This window comes from Chroicocephalus ridibundus, chromosome 2 (genome assembly GCF_963924245.1).
Source record: "Chroicocephalus ridibundus chromosome 2, bChrRid1.1, whole genome shotgun sequence".
In the NCBI taxonomy this organism is placed as follows: Eukaryota; Metazoa; Chordata; class Aves; order Charadriiformes; family Laridae; genus Chroicocephalus; species Chroicocephalus ridibundus.
Window position 1 is genome coordinate 80,100,828 of NC_086285.1, and position 16,639 is coordinate 80,117,466.

The window sequence follows — 16,639 nt, forward strand, 5'->3', positions numbered from 1 at the left end:
ATCATCAAATGTAGTAAACAACCTGACTAGAAAACTGTGCTTTTGAATGTGTTTACAGTTGCCCACTTATCTACCTATCTTTAAAACACAAGAGCGCTGTAAGTTTTCAAAGAAAACAGTACAGGATTTTTGGCAGAATAACTTTTACATGTTAGTATACATTTAACAAAGAAACAAAACCAAACCTACCTGAATATAACATGTAAGGACCCCCGTTGCATAGATGGGAACTGTGGCTTTTGTTAGCACTCCATTACCTGCTGTGGAATCTAATGAAACACAGTGAAAAATTTAGGTTTTATACACACATATATGTGTGTGTGTGTAATACATATACTATATATTTTCTATATATACACCTCTAAGGTAGACATGTGTATATTATTTTATATATATATATAAAAAAATATACATATATACATATATTCACCTTTTTATATATACATGAAGAACTTATATACATATGTATGCATATATATACACACATGTGCTAAGATAATGCTCAAGTGGTATTTGGATTTGAGATTTTGTTTGTACTTTACACACAACACACAGACTCTACAACTTCAGAGTGTTCCATTCAGACTAAGATTAGATTTTCAACATTTCAGGAAGACAAAAAATTTGAGAACTGCAGTCTGAAAGTATTATTTGAACAGGAGATTTGACAGGTTTTTTTACAGTTGCAATTAAGATTAATGCAATTAAGATTAATTTTTATTTGTTTCAGTAAAAAGCTACTTACCTATGTTCTCCTCAGACAGTCTTAAGATTTCCTGGAACTGTGGTTTTACCTATGCAAAGGATGATGAATCCCATGTAAGAAAACCCGTTACCAGTGTCAATTAACATAGGAAAAAATTAAGAATAAAAAAAAAACAGCAGAAAAAAGGGGACATTTTGAAGGTACAGAACAACAACAAAAAAAACACCTTTAAAAAGCACAGCCAGCTTTTATGAAAATTGAAAGTGTGACAAAAGAGAGTAAAATTTCTATTGAGTACCCACACTGAAGTAGCAGTATTTAGCACTCCTGATACCAAAAGCTGAAGCCTCTTGGCAATATGCTTAGTTGGACTTTAGGGTTTAGTTTTACCAAGCCATATGGTTAAAAAAAAAAAAAGGTCTTGTTTTATATCTGTGCTGTTCAGTAAGTACTCTCTTCCATAATATAGCTGTAATAATCAGTATCAGCAAAATTTTACAGAAGCAAGGCTTCTAAAGAAACTTACAGATGGGGCTTTCAAAGACCAAAGACTGGTTTTAAACTCCTCTCTGGAGGCAGCACAACATGTTTTGTAATTTTACCTTTAGGTAATCCTCTCATGTTTTATAATTTCCCTTTAAAATATTTTATGCTAAATATTAATATTAAAATGAAAATAAAACCATTAATATTAAAAGTTATTTTATTGAGAAAAATTATTTATTTCCTTGATTATAATACTTAGATGTCATCTATAGAAAATATTTCCGGCAGGGAAAGCACAACTTTTAAATTTCCAATCACGTACAGGCTGAAGTACTTATGTACCCCACAAACACAGGACAGTACGGTGTTCTGAAGAAAGAAAATTGTTAAGTTACTGGGATTAGGATGATCTCTCCCATTTTCTATGCCATTCACAAAACAAATACGAAGAATACAGGTTTTTTTAAAAATCCTTCCTTGTTGGGCAAGCCATTCCAAAATGGACACAACCAGAAGTCCAAAGGATGCAAACAGAGGTTTAGAAGTAGCATGTCTAAATGTACTTATGGACAAGATCAGTGTGACACGCAAATATAAATGTTCACATAAAGTGCGGGTATTAAGACACACCATAAATACAGGGAACATATATTATCAAGGTATGTTTTTTAATAGAATGTTTAAGGTAATAACTTACCTTAGTGTTTGTAAAAATTTTCCCAAATGTCCTACAAAGTCTCCAGAAAAATCTAGAGAATTCATGGACACAGGCAGTGGATGCTACATTGATCTTGCCAACTATTTCTATAAGCTGTGGTAGCCTAAAAATCAGGAAACAAAAGGATATTAAACACTATGCTGGATCTTTTGTTTCTTTCCAGTTATATTTGTATAGATTTACTGTTGATATTAATAAATATATATACACACAGAGAGCACTATTGGTTCTAATATCATTATCTACACGTTCTGTACAATTCCTGACCCTTGAAGAACGCAAGGGTTTAAATGCCAGAAAAGTCTGACCTATGTTTTCAAACATCTGTTACTGCAGAACAGTGTATTCCATGACATATTCAAAACACAAAAATCTTCAACAGAGGATTGGCTATACTAGTGCAAAGATGAAAGAAACATTTTTTTGGAGCAAGTAGTTACCTACCCATTCTGCTAGATAGGTCATATTTTCTGAATAAAATCAAAGTCAATTCAGTATGAAAATTAAAATGTCTAAAAAAAATTCAATCTTTTTCTCTTCAATAATTCCTAAACACAATCATACTTAAAATTCTTATGTTTAACAATGGTTAAACGTAATCATGCTTAAGAACTATTAATTCTGACACATTTTAAAATTAGGAACTGTAAGATACAAGTTAACTCACAGTTGATTGACTACCCATAGCAAAGTCTCCCAGCCTGTGGTACCCTCATGTTCTAGCTGATAATCATACAGTTGCAACAACACTGCTAATTGCTCGCGGCTTCCAATGATGATGGCCACATCCTGAAGAGGCGATACGGGTCGGGGAAATCTAGTGACTGCAACAGCAGAGAATAAATAATCATGAACAAAAGAAGAGGAAAATACCTGGGGGGTGATGTCAGTAAAGATAGAGAAGAAAGTCTGAAAACTCTTTAGCGCCTTCTGTGTAAGGTTATAAAATTGTTTTTTAAAAATCAGTGAGTTAAATCCAACTCTGAAGAGATTACATAACCCTTATTTAAAAAGGGAAAACGCAGGTACAGGGAGATTATGGAAGGCCCCAAAGAACACACCACAGATTTACAATAGAGTGACTTGCAGGCAAGGTTTCCTGACCTGCTACACTTTAATCATCTAACTGCTCCAACCTTTATGTATCAAGTACGTTTTGACACTCCCCACTCCCTCCCCCATCTCCTTAATTATCTGAATTATCAGAAGAGAATAATTTACCCATAAAAAGGAAGATCTCAAAAAAAAAAATCTAGACCATCAAAACACCTGGGGATTGAAAGCCTGCCTACAGCAACATTGCTTTTATTCATCTCAATTCACGTCAAGCATACTTATTCAGCAATAAAGTTAAGTGACAAGAACACCATCTTTCTTTCTGCAAAATTCAAGAAAGCAAGCCTGCAGTTCCTGCAGTGCTACTGGATTAGGGAAAAGTACGTGAGATTTTTTTTTCTTCCACTTTTGTGGAGGGAGGAAGTGTCAGACTAGGCTGAAGCCTGAAACTTTTGAATTCCTTATTTAAGCAGTAGTAACCCAGGGAAAAAGTGCTCATCTTCAAATGACTCAAGTCAGCTGAATGAGTTTTACCATGGCATGTTTAACATTTTCACATTAATGGACAGTAACGTACCACTAGCTACTTTCCTAATTCTCCTTTAAAGTTGTCACCCTTGCTTTGAATCTTCACACACAGCACTATTATCAGCATGTGGCAAGTATTACCAATAATATCTTTTAAAAGTATTCCTAAAAGGATAAAACATTCTACAGGCTAGCATTAGTGATTTAAGTATAACTTCACTATTAGGCCATTCAGTCTGCTAAGGTATTACACAGATACATAACAAAGGGTGAAGCTCTTGTATTTTTCCCACTTCGTGACATTTTTTATTTGGAAGAATTAACTTAAACCGAGGATAGCCTTCTTGAGCTATTAGTGGTTATTCTCAAAAGTTTCTTTTAAGAAGTAGAAAGAAATGAAGAAAGATGAAATAAAAACTATTTTTGTTATAATCGGGTCTCTCAAGCGAGCATAGAAAAGTAAAAAAAGAAGTATTACTTAATCAATGTGAAAAATCAGTTAAGAGGCAAATCAGAAGGCAAAATTGTATTCTTTTTAATTTTTTTTTCCCTCCACAATTTGTTGTGTATTGGGACAAAAAAGTATTTTATTGCAAGACTATGATTGGATTACGCAAAACTATGTCACTGGGCAGAGAAAAGCCATTTTGTCTGTAGCCTGCAGTGCAGAACACTGCTAAGTAAATACAGGAAAACAATCCGAAAGGATACCATTTAGTTCTCCTTTATTCTACTGCAAACAATCACAACTTATATAATTCTTCTGTATCAACAAACTGATATTTGTAATTAGATAAATATCTGATAAGGGTTCAGGTCTAAGACTAATTTCTTTCATAGGAACACGGGGTGGGGGGGAATAGAAAGATGTTTTCCCAAAAAGGGAGAAAAACAGAGTGAAGAAAGAGTCATGATAAATCTTCCTATGCTGGAATCCGGTTTTAAAAAAAAAATTCTCTCCATGAACACTGCAATGATAAAGAAAGAAAATTCATAACATGACAGAAATACCCTGAATTTCTTTCTCCGTTCTTCCTATATACAAAAATATAACACAAAGAATAGATAGATTAGAAAAAACACCTCAGGACAGAAACTTAAATCATTATTGTACAGACAGTGTGTTATAAAAATCTGAAGTCTATATGTATATTCTGCAACTTATGTTTATGTAGCAACCCTAAATACACATGAATTCTAAATATATGGACTATTCCTGAAATTCCTCTTTCTCGGTTAACAGTAATTTGAGATTTGTCACTGAATCATACTTAAGTTTCTAGAAATTCCACATAGCAGAAATTAATCATTTACCTTCTATTTGTGGTATTTCTCCCTGAAGTTTAGCCTTGCTTGTGAAAGGTGCGTTCTGTAGCACCAGTGCAAACAGTGAAGGAATCAACGACTGCAGAGCAGACAGATACATGTGGAGCTTATGTTCATCCAAGCCATGTTCTCCTTCCTGAAACAAACAGGACATTTAGTTAAAGTTTTCGGTTTGGATGATCTGTTGCTTAGGCATGTATTCCCTGGCAAGACATCAACACATCTGTGATGAGCTTCTACACAGACACACTAATTATATAGCGATTTATCCTAACCACAAGCTTACTTTGTGACACCATCCAAGTCTCCTTGTCACCCTTAAGTCAATTCTCCTCAAAAGATTTAAGCAAAATCGTCTTTGGCATTTAGTGGTTCATGTCGATGAGCACAAAAGCATTCTGAAAGAAAAATTTCCAGCGTGTTTTGGAAATGGGATTCCTTGGTCTTAGGGACCAATGCATCTAAAACCTGAATAAACTAGTCACCTGTACTCTGAAAACAAGCACCTGGGGTAAGTGTGTTAGATTGTTATGAGATACTCGATTTTCCAGAACTTTGAAGATATTTACCGAATAAAGTGTGAAAACGGCCTCATTACTGCAAATCATTTAACTAAACCATTCAATTCTACTTTTTTTTTTTTTAATAAAAAACACATTTTATTAAAATCCACAGTATGTGACACCTTAAAACAATTTAAATATAGGGCGAATGCACTCAGAATAACACACATCATCTGGTCAGAGCCTCAAGTAAGCATTTTCGGAACTGCACTTTAATTATTGGGCTATAAAGTAAAACATTGTTAAAGAAGCATCCGTTTGGTTTTTGTGGGTTTTTGATGGTTTTGGTGGTGGTTGTTATTTTCTTTCTTCCAAAGGACATGTAAAAGTTATGGAGTTATAATCTCCATAAATTTCCCCCCCATAGAACATTAAGTAGCAATTATTTACATTTTTGTATTATTTTTTTAAAGTCTGTATATGTAATAAAGATACAAAGAAAACTCTCCAGTGTAGAAACAGCTGAACACATACCCTGAGCAATTTTTCAATCTTATTAAGCAGTGTAGGTATAAGATGGAACTGTAAATTTCCCAGTTCTGTTGTCCAGGCAGCGTAAGCAGGTAAAAATACCTGATGCGTTGCACTAACTACACGTTCTGAAGGGTCTCCTAAAGCTGAAAGCAGCAGTTCAAAGCCCTGGCAAAATAAAGAATACAATTACTTTTCCTATAATTCATACTAAAGTTTGCTACATAAAACATGCAGTCTAGAAAGAGATTATAATCTATTTTTTAAAATTTTACACTAATAACAATAAAAACCCAATGTAGTACATGGAGGCCTTTCAGCAGATATTCCCAGCCCACCTACACAGCTAAACCCAAGGTGATCCAATGACCCTACTAGTATCTTTACGGTGAAGTTAACAGAATTTAATACAAAGACATTTTACCACTCTGACTTCGAAAACTCAGAGACAGGATTAGGTGGTCTTCATTTTCACTTATCTAAAACATTATTAAGCAGTATTCAGTTGAACTACAAGTAGGCTTTGTTGTAGCAGATGAATCTTTGTTAGCAAGTGATATCAAATTGGCTAATAGTATCAGGTGGCCAATGAAGTGGTACATTCTTGAAGGCAAATTATGAATTATTAGAGAAGCTTCTGCATGAGGCTTACACCTGAGGTTCTAAGGATACTTGTACTTACATGTTTTCTTTTTGGTCTTGGTGATACAATAAAATCAATGTTCATGTAAGCCATCAAAATTTTTTAAAGTATATGAAAAGATTTGATAAAAGCAAATGAAATTATGTATCTCCCTACTGATGTAATAGCTACAGAAGACATTTCATACATACAAAACCCAAACTAAATTATACCTGTTGATATTTGTCTGGATCATCAATATATCCCATAATGATGCCAAGGCTTTTGATCACAGCTTCTCGTACCAGATCTGCCTTATCTTCCATTAACATCTGCTGCAGCATGGAGAGTACTAACGAACTACGGATTTCTTTCTGTTTGTAAACAAGAAACATACTTGTTAAATCTAATGAAACAAGAAATATAGGTTTATAGCAATTTTTATAAATAATTTGCACTTCTATTAGTGCTTACAAACAAAATCCCTTCCTCCAACCATGGATCCTTTTGAATATTACACATTCAGTTTTCACAACAGAAGATGAATGAATATAAAATGTCTGTAGCCTCATTAGAGAGCCTTTTGTCCTACTAAGCACAGAGTTCAGGTCCTTCAATTCATACGAAAGATGTACCAAAAAATAACTAACCGCAAAAAACTACTACAGGCCTAAACTTTAAACAGAATCTTTAATCACTCCATTGCTAAATTGGAAACGTGGGGTTTTAATTTGGGTTATTTTCGCCTTTCTCTGAAGCTTCAAATCCTAGTTCACCACTGACTTAACTTTGCTGCTTCTTTTGACTGGCAGCACTTTTCATGTAACATTCCACAGTGTCTGAAGAAGTCTATTATTGGGTGCCAATTATTTTTTCAGAGATTATTTCCTTAATTGGTCCCAACTATCTTTGTTTCATCTCTACTGAAACAAAGATGATTTTCTCAGAACGTGCTGTTTTTAAAGACATTTTACAGCTAGATTAACTTGTATTCCTTTATAATGAGCTATCTCCTCCTTACTGTCATTTATTGAATCTCACATGCGTGATATAACGTAGAACACAATGTGACTACGCGTAATACACACCCTTGGGAATATTTAAAATAATAGAGGATGTTTATATTATGCAACAGATTTTCACCTTGCTTTCACTCGCAAAGCATTTAGAGTCAGTATTAATACTTACTGGAAGGTAAGGTGCTAGAGCTCCACAGGATTCTGCTACCAGTAGCCGTCTCTCTGGGTATTTGTGGTTGATCTGGTAAAGAGAAACAAAGTGGCTATTTGCTTTGCAGGAACCATTATTCAAAGTGTGGTTAGAGTGAACTGCAATGGGGGGATAGGTACGCATCTCTTAGATAAACATTGACTGTGTCTGTAGAAGCTGCATATGGTACTAAGCAGCCTGAAGTTCTCGCACTGAGGCATAAAGGCAAGGCAGATACAGCCTTCTCTAGCTGTCCCACAAAACAGAGCTCACAGTAAGAGAAAAATCTGAGAAGTATGTACATATATGAAGTAAAAAAAATGGTGGAAAGCAGCATATGGGCTGCCGGACTCCAAACAATATGAATAACTCTTGAGCTGTCATGAAATATTTTGTCTTGTTTTAGCCCTTCAGGAACACAACTCCTCTAAGAACTACACAAGTGCCCTCTAGTGCTCTGAGCCAACCAGTGTAGCATAGCTGCCTAGCAATTGGGGTCAAAAAAGAGACACATGAACTAAACCAAGAAGTATTTGCATGCTATTGAAGTTCTGTTCTCAAGTCAAGCACAAACATGTCGCATCTCTGAAGTGTGACTGAAAACAGCTCCTATTCCGAGAACCTCTTGATCCTGTGCTGCCTACCTCTCCTTTCCGCTCAAAGGCCATTAGAAAATGGAGCCTTACAAATTCAACATTGACACTTCTGAACCAAGTTTGCACCCTGGTGGAGTCAGCTTTAACTGTCACCTGGGAAGCGGCTGGAGCAATTAATCCTAGAAAGCATTTCCAAACACATGAAGGACAAGATGATGGTTGGGAATAGTCAGCATGTACTTATACAAGAAAACCCATGCATGACCAACCTGATAGCTTTCCAAGATGACTGGCACAGCGAACAAGCAGAGAGCAGTAAATATTGTTTATCTTGACTTCAGCAAGACTTGTGATACTGTTTCCCATAACACCCTTATTCACAAACTGATGAAGTCTGGGCTAGGTAAGGACAGTGAGGTGGTTGGAAAACTGGCTGAACTAATCACAGGCTCAAAGAGTTGCAGCTGGGGCCAGTCCCCAGCAGTGCACCCCAAGGGCTGATTCCAGGGCCAACAACAAAGATGTGTAACATCTTAATTAATGGCCTGGATGACAGGACAGAATGCACCTCAACAAGTGTGCAGATGACACAAAACTGGAAGGAGCTGTTGATATACCCAATGGGTGTACTACCATTCAGAGGCATCTCAATAGGCTGGAGAAACAGGCAGACAGGACACTTTTGAAGTTCAAGAAAGGGAAGTGCAGTCTTGAAGGTGAGCAGAAATAATTCCCATGTACCAGGACAGACTGGGGGCCAACTGTCTGGAAAGCACGTTAGCAGAGAAGGACCTGGAGGGCCTGACAGATACCAAGCAGAGCCAGCAATGCATGCGCTCCTTGCAGTAAGGAAGACCAGTGGTATCCTGGGCAGCACTAGGATAAGCATCAGCAGCAAGCAAGGAAAGTGATTGCCCCTCTCTGCTCAGCACTGGCGAGACCACATTTGGAGTGCTGTGTACAGTTCTGGGCTTCCCAACTACAAAGACATATTGGAGCAAGTCCAGCAGAGAGACATAAAGATGATTAAGAGATAGGTGTATCTGATACATGGGGGAGGGCCAAGAGAGCTGGGATTGTTCGGTCTTGAGAAGAGAGCAAGCACTCAGGAGGGATCTTATTCATATGTATAAATATCTGTACCTATCTGCAGAGAGGTAAAAACCACAGAGGTGCCCAATGAAAGGACAAGAGAAAGTGGACACAAATTGAAATACAGGAAATTCTGTTTTACTGGGAGGGTTGCCAAACCTTGGGACGTGTTGCCCAGAGATGTTACAAAGCCTCCATCCTTGGACATATTCAAAACCAGACTGGAATTGCTCTTTAGCAACCTGCTCTGGTTGACTCTGTTTTAAGCAGGGGGCTTGGACTACAAAATGTTCAAAGGTCACTTGCAACCTCAGCCATTCTGTGGTTCTCTCAATTCTACTGGCTTGGGAGAAACTACAGATGAAGACATAGTAATAAATCAACTTTGGACAACCTCTTACCTCAACTTTATTTCCACAGCACACTGAACGATGGTACCTGACCACTGACATACTATTAATGTCTTCAGCTTTCTCACTGTTCTGATGTGAAATCACCGAGAACTCTCTCAAGAATGAAGCGTAGCAAAGATAATTTGAAAGAACTGTTATGGTTTGAGAAAGGCATAACAACTTATTGTTGTTTAGACAATTATTCTATCACCCGATGACCCCTCCCCGCCTGGGAAGGGGAATTGGGGAAAACAAGGAAACATGAGATAGATTTAATAGCATAAGGCTAAATAATTAACAATAATACTAAAGAACCAGTATTGATCCCAGTACCCATATAAAATATACAAAGATTATACTTAGCCAATTACGTCAGTAGGAAGCTGTGCACTCCCAGCAGTGGGCAACAAATTTGGGACACTGCGAGCGCTATGGCTTCGGGAGGAAGGGAAGTGCTGAGGGGTCCAGACTGGGGCAAGAAGTTATCTGGACCACCACCGTCAAGAAAGAGAGAACTACGCAGCAAACTTTCAATTTATATCGAATGTGACATTCATAGTATGAAACAATCTTGTTGGCTAGCCTGGGTCAAGTGCCCAGGCCTTGCTCCTCCTCATCCCTGCACTTGGCAAGGCTCAAAAACACTGAGACCTTGAATTCCACATAGCCTAGCTGGCTATATAGTAAATACTTTCACAAATTCAGACACTAGAGTCTTCTAAAAGTGCAGTTTTCCCAAGCATTAGAAGAGGAATTAGTCCTGTGTCAAACCAGGACAGAGACTCAAATGAACAAATCATGAGCCTCAGGCCTAAACTGAAGTCTCAAACATGGGAGAACCTTCTTTGAGTGTCTATCACTATTTTGCATTGATTCATCAGTAGGGGACCTGTAATATTTTTTGGAAGTATGGAGATGTCATAGATGAGAAACATTATAGGCACGCAACAGCCTATAGTATCTTTGATTTATGTGCCATCTTTCCAAATGCAAATCCCTACTGGTAACAGGGATACACTTTGCCTTCTGGAGCTCTGCCTACCTAAGGGAAACAGCAAAGACTAGTTTCAACTGTTTAGGCGGACTGGTAAGACAATATAAATATCACCCCTGATACTGCAAAGACGTCCTGACACATGGAGGAAAAAGACTCAAATTTCTGCAAGGTTTGTGTTCAGGGAAGATTATTAGCCCTTGTAAACTTAAACATAACTGTAAAATGTTTATTACTACTTCTTTTCCTTTTGTCTTTAATAAACAGTAGTACAATTTTGGAAGTCAATTAACCGGTCACTAATTCTCAGGGAACTTTTAGCATTCACAGAGCCTTGACCTAAACTCAGATGAGCCAGCTACCAAATTCTACCCGTGAAAAGCAGGTAGAAAAATCACAAAGACTAGCCTGATAAATCTGAGCTCCAGAATGTGAGAATGAAAATGCTGAATCTTCTGAGGACCCAGTCCTTTGTAATTGTAAATAGATTTTGGTAGGAGACCAACTGCATGAATGCTTTAATGATTAAAGCATCTACCGAGAAAAGGTAGAAAATGATGTGTATTTTTGATTTCCTTCTACAAACTCCGTCTTGTGACAATGTGATTCAGCCGGTATTTTACTGGACAAAATAATGACCTGGTTTCAGTACTGCAAACAAGGTCTGGCAAACTGCATTAAATAAATGTGTGATGACATATGGCTTGGCAGCCTCATATGCTGTACTGTTACAGTTGGACTGGTTTCTCTTTTGCATCAGCAATTAACAAGAAACTGGTATGATGAAGATGGGCTCTTCCTGAGGTGAGACTGTTTTTTTGAAACACTGTTTAGATTTCCTGAGAAGGACTAAGAAAACAAAATGTGGTTTATTTTCTGTTCGACTACTATAGCCATGAGTCCTTCATTTAATTGATACATCAGTCATACATATAAGCACAAATGCTGCATATAATACGTACTTCTATTATCAAGAATGCATTAAGACTATTAAAACTTGGACTTTATTGTGAAATGCAGATGGCTGAGTTATGCAAGAAACAGTAGAAAATTATCAGACCAGAAAGACTGTGCCATCAAAGCTAGCATTACCACTCTGTCATGGCTTAGTTATTCACTGTCTTTTAAGCAATGATGAATTACCTTTTCTTCATTATAGTAGGAAAACACCAGGAATTTTCACCTGAACTCATCGTGTTCTGTTTCTATGCCTCAGATGAAACAGTAAGAGCATTTCACTTTGGTTGTTCAGTTATTTGCATTAATTTAGAATATCTGTGGAAAAGGTCACTGTGATTCTAGAATTTGCACTTCAGGCTGATATTGCAAGTGTAAAAATCATACTCATCAACATGGGACTTACTTCTGACTACTTTGATCCTTAATTTTCTGTTTAAGAATATAACTAGTACGGACACTGCCCCAGGAACTTACTACAATGTAAAGATTTCATTTGCTGATTCTTGAATGAAAATGGATTTCCAACAGCTCGGAAATCACAGTATGAATGATAAAGGCAGCTACCTGGCAACAGATTAGGCAACACTGATAATGAACGTGTGCATATCTACATTTCAAAATTACAAACATATGCAGGTAATTAGAATCTCCAGAAATTTTTTTTTCGAATTTTCTGCTTCTGAGTTCTTTTTAATGTTATATAAAAGTACATATAATAAGGAAAAAGAACATCCCAATATCTTTCTGAAAAATACTCTGAACTGCCATTCATTGAAGAACAAATCCAAAACAACCACCTCCTCAAACAAATAAAACTCAACATTTATGAAGTTTTAACTAATTTTCCAGCGTAAAGCACAAAATAATCAGTTACTCAGTTACCTGTTCCCAACACTGTGGTAAAAGCTCAGCTTCTACACGTGTTGGTCCAACATGTCGGGCAAATGCCACACACCCAGTCAGTATCATCTGTCTGAAAACATAAATTTAAAGCTTTAATCTGTTTATAAAGTAAAGCTCTATAACATATAGAATATATTCCTTAAATTAAGAAAAGCAGATGCTGTCAGGCAACAGATTAATTGTCTACAGTCAAAATTTCACATCATACACACTGACTTAAAGGCTAGATCTCAAGTTGAAAGCCATTATCTTGCTTTCTATTTTAATATGCCTTTTCCAGAAACTTGCAGATCCCAAACTTCATGAACCAGAGACTGAGAATCTCCGATTTGGGAATCTCTGACTTCCTAATGTCTGAGATCAGGAATCTCTGACTAAATCCATTTAATTCCTATTACTGAATACTATGATTCATCATGCAGTAAGAGAATCTAAGTTACTTAATATTATCATACTATTAGTATTTTAGTTAAGTAGACATGGTGCTTTTATTTAGAAGTGTTTGCGAGATTTAATGACCTTTGTTCAAAACAAGTAACAATTCTTTCACGAAATGGTTTGCAACATGCTAACATGCAAGCTACTGTCATCTCTCCCAAAATACTGGACTTCACTTGTCAGAAACCTTCTAAAGCGCGTTATAAAAGGGAGGCAATCAATCAATCAGTAGTATCTATGATCACCTCAGTCATTTGTATTCACATTCTTGCATTTTTTAACTTTCCTCAAAGTTTGCAAGAAATCACTGTTGTTCCATATATTTCATAGGCACAGAGATATATTTAAAAAAATCAATAAAATTGTACTTAACTATAATTTGTGATATTCTAACTTTTACTTCATCGGTGTTTAACTTGCTATGATTTTTTACTTCTATTTATTTATCCTGTTAATAGGATTGGAACGATACCAACTTTGCATGCAGTTCACCATTTTCCATTTACTTTAGTGCCTACATCAACACTTAAATAACCAGTTTCAAATGACAACGCATGGGCATGAGACACTTGTTTTATCAACTCCACAGTAAGATTAAGACACTAGTGAGAATTTGTTCATTATTACTTTGTGGAAAGTAAGCCAGAACTAAATTATGACTGTTTTAGTGTCACGTCTAAACTAAATATTTACTGCAGCTAACAGTATGCCCTTAAGGTTGAAAGGCAGAGATTCTGCTGGTTATTTCTTAACCATTTATACAATATACTCCATCAAAAAGAGACCCATTCACTTTAAGAATCTTTTCAAGGAGAAACAGTCTATTAAAAACCTTTTATCCCCAGTGTTCTTTAGGCCGACAATCAGATCAAGCTCTTTGGTTTTGTGTTGCAGTTTGTTGGTTGTGGTTTCCCCCCCACCCCTGTACCACACACAGAGAACTAGATCTTTGATCAAGGTAAAAAAAGGTTAAGGGAAAACAAAAGTGCAATGATTAGGTAAGATTCAAGAAATCAACAGCTGATATGTGGTAGGAATATGGAGACAAAAGCCTGTGTTGATTCTGAATTCTACAACAATCAAAATAGTTATTCGAATGCCTGTCTTTGGTTCTACACGCTGCACCTAATCACAGAATTGGGCAACAGAGTATACTCTTAAAAGATAATAAAAAAAAAAATCAAATAGCCGCACACAGTAATTACTTGAAATTTTCTGTATTAGAAATGGGGAAAACCAATATATATATATAGTTTGTTTAGATCAAACGTTCTCAAAAAAGTTCCATGAAATCTTGAAATTAACTCAAGTTTCCTACTGCCTTGCCTATACAGTAGGGCACTTCTAAGATACAGCAAAAAATATTATAAAAGTAATATTTTAAATACTTTACTGTAACCGCCTTAAAAGCATATGACAACAGTCAGTATTTCAGGGGAAGGAAAGGTTGTAAGGATCTCAACAACAGGTCATTAAACAAAAAATGTTAACACTAAGTTGTTGCAAAAATTGCAGTCTAGGCTGAATATGGGAAAACCTTCTTTCTACCTATTGTCATAAGTTTTTTTATAAGTTAACTTCTGTTAACAGGATGCTGGGAACGCTTTCCTCAAAGAGCTCTCTCCTGGTTATGCACTTATAATCACTTTGGCAGGAACATAAAGTGAAGCAGTACAATTCAGCACAGCACTAGTCTGCTTCATCGACACAGAAACCAAAGTGAAATCAAGAACCAGACTAGAGGAACAAGGCAGAAGTTAGAATAGAATAAATAGGCATAATTAAACTTCTAGTTTAGAAGTTTAACACTTCTAGACTCTTCCTAGAGGTTTCAGAAAGTGACTACATGTGCTGGCAAGCAATTCTATCTTACATTGCACGGTTCAAGGTTCTTTTGTCACTCCTAAAAGTTATATTAAAAGCTTACTAGAGTTTTCCTTAATATATCAGCAGGTTATGTGTGTTCAGTAACAAGTAGTATCATATGACCAATGAAAAAGTCATACTAGATACACTAAGCTTAATGTACTTTAGCTTCTTTGCATTAAGAGTGCTGCTTCTGGGTACATTACTTTGAAAAATTCAAGAGTTCACATTTTGAGCTATGTTTTAACCTTGTCCTAAAAGACCCCAACATTAGTCTGACTTCTTCATGGCTCTGTAGCTTCCAAAACCAACATAATTATCCAAAAAGAAGTTTAAGTAAAGCTAACACACGTTTGTTCCTTTGCAGAGGAGAATTTGACAGACATTATTAAAAGTTGAACAGTACACCAGTAAGAAAAGCCTTGAGGACAAAAGTGGCCTTCTAATATATCGTGTTAGTATACAAGACTTTGACACAATATGCTCCACCTGCATGCACCAAAAAGCCTCCAGCATGGACAAGTATTATAACACAGGCTTTCTGCATAACTGTTAACATACTTTACAAAGAGAAATATTTAAAGAAAAGGGTTTATTTTAATGGGTTTGTTATTAGAAATGCAATGTCACATTTCAGTCTCTTGCATTTACCAAATTAAACACGTCAACTTGTTATCAACTGCTACTTTAATGTATAATGTAGGCCTGTACAGTATAGTAGAAGGTAAACAAATAACATACGAGATAATTAATACCACGTTCTAGTGTCTAAGCCTGAATGTCTTTACCTACTTCATATCACAAAAGACTGCTAAAACATTATTTAAACTTATTTAGAAAAAAAAAACCAAGCATGCATAATATACTTACATACAAAAATATAAGTATAAAAAACAAACTGAAATTCTGAATAAATATTTTCTGACTAATTTGTATTCAGAATCTCTTTTATTTGATGGAATTTTACTTATTCTTCAGTCAGGTGTTATGGCACCTTTAAACAGATGATGATTTTTATGTGCGTAAATGTATATTATGTACATACATGTTTTGTCCTGGAGAGGTTATGGCAGACTATCCTTCCCAAATTTCTGATGAAAATGAGTTATTTTTAGATATAAATCTCTAACTCACAAAAAAGAGTAAATAATTTCAAGGAAAAAGAAGCTTGGATTTTCTTCTTTCTTGGCTGCTGGAAAAGACACCCCTAACTGCAGCTGAACAGTCATATGAAAAAGCCTACTTGATAGGCCACCAATCCTGCGACAAATTAACTACAAGAGACTACAAGCGAGATAACTTCCTTCCCCTCTATTCATAAAATATTTTTAGCTTCTCAATCTGTATGGAGCATTCAAAACATTTTAGACAGTGGTAGACGTTTCAGAAGCAGATTTCTAATGAATCTGAAGAATAAGGACTGCACCGTTCTGTAATTTCAATCTGTATGGTGCCACTGTGCTGTAAATTGCTTTTATTTATGCATTTTTTGTCCCCAACACCATCTCTTTCAATTATACCCCATCTCTAAATTTTACCATGGGAGCAATTTAGAAAGCCACCAGAACACTTCAGTTTCAGAGAATGTTCAAGAGCAATGCTTTCCATCTATTTCATAAGGCCTATTTCATCTGAAAACAGAATAGAGCAACAGTAAATACAGATGCTTTACAAAACACCTCTAGCGAAAATAATGGAAAAGCTACAGATCAA

At 36.1% G+C, this 16,639-nt stretch overlaps 1 protein-coding gene across 4 annotated transcripts in view; it reads right to left on the reverse strand.

Moving 5' to 3' along the window:
- Positions 1-16,639, reverse strand: part of RELCH (RAB11 binding and LisH domain, coiled-coil and HEAT repeat containing) — an 84,404-nt gene that overhangs the window by 22,035 nt on the left and 45,730 nt on the right. For all 4 annotated transcript variants that reach the window (XM_063326061.1, XM_063326063.1, XM_063326060.1 and 1 more), the window contains 9 exons: positions 12,602-12,692; positions 7,665-7,736; positions 6,710-6,850; positions 5,858-6,022; positions 4,809-4,956; positions 2,578-2,734; positions 1,890-2,013; positions 746-794; positions 190-269 (listed from right to left, as the gene is read on the reverse strand). In XM_063326061.1, the coding sequence (XP_063182131.1) occupies positions 190-269; positions 746-794; positions 1,890-2,013; positions 2,578-2,734; positions 4,809-4,956; positions 5,858-6,022; positions 6,710-6,850; positions 7,665-7,736; positions 12,602-12,692 (1,027 nt within the window). The remainder of the gene's footprint in view (positions 1-189; positions 270-745; positions 795-1,889; positions 2,014-2,577; positions 2,735-4,808; positions 4,957-5,857; positions 6,023-6,709; positions 6,851-7,664; positions 7,737-12,601; positions 12,693-16,639) is intronic.